The 5,250-nt window shown below is 43.9% G+C and overlaps 1 protein-coding gene across 2 annotated transcripts; it reads right to left on the bottom strand.

Annotated features, from left to right (window-relative positions):
- Positions 1–318: 318 nt before the first annotated feature.
- NANOG (Nanog homeobox) lies at positions 319–5,023 on the bottom strand. Of its 2 annotated transcripts, none has more exons than XM_064590355.1 (4): positions 4,807–5,023; positions 2,481–2,746; positions 855–941; positions 319–717 (listed from the first exon to the last, which is right to left on the bottom strand). In XM_064590355.1, exons 1-4 carry the CDS (start codon positions 4,955–4,957, stop codon positions 319–321), a joined length of 903 nt encoding a protein of 300 aa, XP_064446425.1. In that variant the 5' UTR covers positions 4,958–5,023. The 2 variants fall into 2 exon arrangements, with proteins under 2 accessions (XP_064446425.1, XP_064446426.1); XM_064590356.1 differs by having other exon boundaries at positions 319–669.
- Between the last annotated feature and the right edge of the window lie 227 nt (positions 5,024–5,250).

The raw sequence follows: 5,250 nt of genomic DNA, 5'->3' as shown, positions 1-5,250 counted from the left end.
ACAATCTCAGAAAATACAAATTATCCCTCATCACACATCTTTGTATCTTCACTTCCTATTCTTGAGGTTAGATTCTAGAGCCTAAAGATATCCACATTAGTATTGTATCTAGTTATCTATAGCGAGAAACACCTTTTATCATGTTGTCCATAGAGCCAACGCTACTGAAACCTCTTTGACTCCCATCGTACCCCCTCAATGGACACAGTAAGAATAATGAAAAACAGAATATCGAGGCAGAGATATATAGGATCTAAAAGACAAAGCCTAGGAGATAACAGCCACCACCCAAACTGAGATCGAATAATATACTCATCGTCACACATCTTCAGGCTGTATGTTCACAGAGTAATTTGGGAACAAATCCATTATTTGCTGGGTACTAAAATACTTAGCAGATTGTTGTATTACACTATGGCTTTCCCCAGAAGTTTCTAAGATGGACTCCAAATCACTGATGGAATTTTGCTGGAACTGGATCTGGGGCTGCAGAGATTCCTCTCCACAGTTCTGGAGCTGATTGTTCCAGGCTTGGGGGCACCAGGTCTGACTGGCCCAGGAGTGGTTGCTCCACGACTGGCTGTTCCAGGTCTGGTTGCTCCAATTCGGGTTATTCCAGGTCTGGTTGCTCCATATTGGAAGGTTTCCGGAAGTGTTCCTCAGGTATCCCTGGTGGTAGGAATAGAAGCCTGGGTATTCTGTGGTTGGTGTGCTGTTCTGAAAGGGAACGGCAGATTAACTGAAAAGCTCGGAGGAAAATCAGAATTGTGTGCAGTTGGGGTTAGATGGTTTAGCAATGAACGAAACTAAGAAGTCAGTGAAAAGAAAGCAGAAAGTTAAAAGCTTCCCGTCACCTGACTCACACTCTTGCTCTCCTTTGGCCAGTGGTTTTTCTGCCACCTCTTACATTTCATTCTCTGATTCTGGAACCAGGTCTTCACCTACAAAAAAAAAAGTGACAGGAAAACATAAAATACCAGTAGTGTGGATGCACCAGGGATCAAAGAATATTGTTAACATTTTTTCCCCTGACAGTATCTAAAGCTCAGGAACAAGATGGAAACTTCTAGAGTCCTTTCTGCAATCTGGAAACGTTCTGTGAATGAATCTCAAAGCCCCTCAAGTCAGCTGGCTGCTTTAATAAAGCTAACCAGTTAGGAAGATACACTACTTATCTACTCACTAGAAAGTTCACATTTAGATGTCTACCCATACCCCTAGTCACAGTTAAAAGGTACTTTGCAGTAAAAAAAAACCTCCTCCCATAAGCGCACTTTTTTTTTTAAGATTTTATTTGTGAGAGAGAGAATGAGAGACAGAGAGCATGAGAGGGAGGAGGGTCAGAGGGAGAAGCAGACTCCCCGCTGAGCAGGGAGCCCGATGCGGGACTCGATCCCGGGACTCCAGGATCATGACCTGAGCCGAAGGCAGTCGCTTAACCAACTGAGCCACCCAGGCGCCCAGCGCACTCCTTTTTTTAAAAATTTTATTTATTTGAGTGAGAGAGAGCACAAGAGGGGTAGGGTCAGAGGGAGAAGCAGACTCCCCGCTGAGCAGGAAGCCCGATGTGGGACTTGATCCTAGGACCCTGGGACCATGACCTAAGCCGAAAGCAGAAGCTTAACCAACTGAGCCACCCGGGTGCCCCATAAGCACACTTCTATATTTAATAGGATAATGGTGGTAATTTTAACTCACGAATTATAAAATATACCACTAGCACTATTTAGAAATTATCAAGTTATATAACAGCACACAAAACTTCAATTTCCAGATGATTTATAAACTGTAAAAAATGAGATTAGGGAGGACCAGAAGTATGTACATACAGGTGTACACACCCACACGCTATAAAATTATGGAATGGAGGTCTTTCTCTAAGTATTGCACCAGTGATAGAACACCATAAAATATCTACTAGGCAAGAATATGAAAAATTATTAACCTCATTAGTAATCAACTGCACACAGACAAACAAGATTCCACTTTTTATTTTAATGAAAAGCAGTGTTGGTTAAGGACTCTCCTAACCTGGAAGGTGGAAATATATAGAATTCCTCTGATCAAGGAGAAATCGAAAACATTTTTACCATTTTAGCTTGTGCAACAGGGAGAAGTGGTTAAATAAATTATGGCATAATTAAAGAGAACATTTAAAGATGGTCATGAGGGGCGCCTGTGTGGCTCAGTCGTTAAGTGTCTGCCTCGGGCTCAGGTCATGATCCCGGGGTCCTGGATGGAGCCTGCCTCATCCTCTCCCCCTCTGCCTGCCACTCCCCCTTGCTTGTGCCCTCTGTCAAATGAATAAAAATCTTAGGAAAAAAAAAAAAAGATGGTCATGAAATGTTACAAAGAACCCACTTTCATATTAAAATTATTTGTAGGGGGTACACAAACACAGAGCACACAGATGTTAGTAATGCTCATCTGCAAAAGAGCCTTTTTATTTGTCACTACAAGGAGTACAAAACACACCCTACCTGCTTATAGCTAAGGTTCAGAATGTTGGAAAGTTCTTGCATCTGCTGGAGACTGAGGTATTTCTGTCTCTGAAATCGATCATTGAGGACATAGAGTTGGGTCTGAGAGAACACGGTCCTGATCTTCTGTTTCTTGCCCTGGGCCGTATCTTCCTTCCTCACTGTTCTCTCCTCTCCAGAAGTGGGTGGTGGTTTGACCCTGGGACTGGTGGAGGAGTCGGGGCTGTCCTGAACAAGCAGATCCATGGACGAAGGAAGAGGAGAGACTGTGGGGCATAAAACAACACTTTTCTCTAAAACTTTGCAGATACTAAATCATATTTGCAAATTTATTGTTTTCATAGCATTTTTAAAGTCCTCACAACCTCAGAATTAGGTAGTAAAAACTCTTACGTGACCCTGAACACTTTGCTCATCTTCGTGTGATGCCAACCCACTAAGTGAACTAGTTGTCTCCATTTCACATCCAATGGACATGGCCAACAACTTACCCGCTGGGAAGCAGAGGGGATTCAAACCTTTTTTTTTTATGATTTTATTTTTAAGTCTCTCCACCCAACATGGGGCTCTAATTTACATTGTCGAGATCAAGGGTCACATGCTCCACCGACTGAGCCAGCCAGGTGCCCCTCGAACCTCTTTGGCAAAAGATTTTTACTGCAAATTGATGCTCAAGAGCCTACACTGTGACTGCTCAGAAAGGTGGGAATGATCACTGGACTCCTTTTTGTAAAATTAATCATCACCTACATCAGATTCTGGGGACCCTTTAAAATCCACAGCTTACTACTGCCCAGTTCCAAATACCAGGACTAGCACAAACTGGGAATTCTGATAGGCTTTTGTTTCAGGCTGCCTTTACTAGCTCTGGGACCCCGTTTCCAAAAGTATTTCTCTCCCTCACAGAGGGAGATCCTTCACTGATTAAAGCAAAGTGACAGAGAAAGTTGTCTAGCACGGGACCTGGCGTGTATTGACTTTCTAACTAAAAATTAATTTCCTACAAAAAAAAAAAAATCATTTTCTGTATATTGCCTAGATTTGGTAGCCACTTAAACTCTTAATTGCACTGAGGTATTTATTTCCCGTGCTCAACCTCAGTTCTCCCCTAGTCTCTTATTCCGTGGCAAAAATTCACAATCTTATGCTTCTTGTGAGTAGACCTAGAAGGAAAGAAAATGGGGCTAGGCCAAGGACTACAGTGAGGCCTCTCCTAAAAAACGATCTCTACAAAACTTGCACTTGGCTTGTAAGGAGGGCGTGCCCACTTGCTTATGCCTACTTGCTCATACTCAAGCTACTTCTCATGATCCAGCGCTGTATTTTCAACGTTTGAATTAAGAAAGGACATCAACATGAAGTTTAGGAAAACAGGGTAACATAAAAAATCTAACATTCCAATAAAGTAGTTGCTTACTTATTGGAGTAAGCATCATGTAAACAATTTTTAAGTCTTTATCTTTACCATAAATCTTAAAAAAATGACAGTTACCACAAATCTTAAGAAATGGTAGAAGTTTACATTTTCATTTTTAACAACTGCTGCCCGGCTGATTTACAAAAATGTACTGCCTTTACAGTGTCCTGAGCACCCACCCCACCCCCCACCTGTGGTTACCATTTAGAAGCCAAACCGGGTTTCACAAATCTGGGCTCTGGCCACTTTGACTGTCAGCAGATTCAACCCTCTAGAATTATCTACCATAAAATGGGACGAACATTTCCCCAGGATGTAGGAGAGACGTGGGCATAGGAGGCCCCAGAAACTCAGAACTGCCCCTGTTAGTAACACCCACAGAGAACCAAGGAGTGGGAGAAGAGCCGGTTACTACTGTCGTGCAAAGGCAAAACGTTTCAATAAGGTGAGATTCATCATTAGCCACGCCGTTTCTGGCACTCCGTGAAAAGACTAATCAAAAAGGGGAGGCTCACCGCATCCCCCCGTCCCCAGTTGTGATGCTAGGACTTCTGGCTTAGCAGTTACTGTTACTGTGTCCTCAGCACCGCGTGAAGATTTAGACGTCAGCTCACTTATCACAACACATTTGTGTTTCCACAGTGTCTGTGCACATAAGCCCTCAAATACCCAGTGAACAGTCGAAATGCCCGCATCCTGGGGCCCTTGGCTCTTAACTGACACCTGGGACAGGTGAACGGGCACCCGCCAAGTTACAACCGAGACAGGTGCTGAGAGGGTTTATTGAGGACACCTGCTTGTATTAATGGACTATAATTGTTCACGAGGGAAACGAAGGACCCTGACCCTCCTTCTCCTTTCACTTTCCCTCAAGGAAAGCAGCTTTTCGAGGTTTCATTTTCCCCTTACCGGTCTCCGCGTGGGGTGTCTCAGCAGATGACATTTGCAGGGATGCATAATTTTCTTCGGGCCCGTAAATCTCAGGCATTGGAGAAGAGTCCCTAGAACTGGGTGCTTCGGGGCCAGGCGGGCATAGGGGCAGAGCTGGATCTGCACTCATGTTGGTGAGTTAAGGGTAGACGGAAAAAAAAAAAAGAGCGAGATTGTAAGAAAGGCCCAGGCTTATGGATCTAGGTGGAAGAGCTAAGAAAAGTAGAAAGACCTCCAGATGTTAAGAGTCTGAGAAAGACAGGATGAAGTGCGTCACCACTGCAACAAGTAAGAGCCAACCAGCCCAATGGAGCCGAAGGTGAAAATTTTGGAGGCTCTAGATTTATAAGGAAGGCTCGACCATCCTCAGACCCGCCCCTCCTGGCAGCCCCACGCCCACACACACCCTTGCGAATTCTCAGT

The sequence above is a fragment of the Mirounga angustirostris genome, unplaced genomic scaffold, assembly GCF_029215605.1.
Source record: "Mirounga angustirostris isolate CCGP_5_RB_7025 unplaced genomic scaffold, mMirAng1.0.hap1 SCAF_5, whole genome shotgun sequence".
Lineage (NCBI taxonomy): Eukaryota > Metazoa > Chordata > Mammalia > Carnivora > Phocidae > Mirounga > Mirounga angustirostris.
The sequence above is the reverse complement of the archived record's forward strand: the minus strand, read 5'-3'. Positions and strand labels throughout refer to the sequence as shown.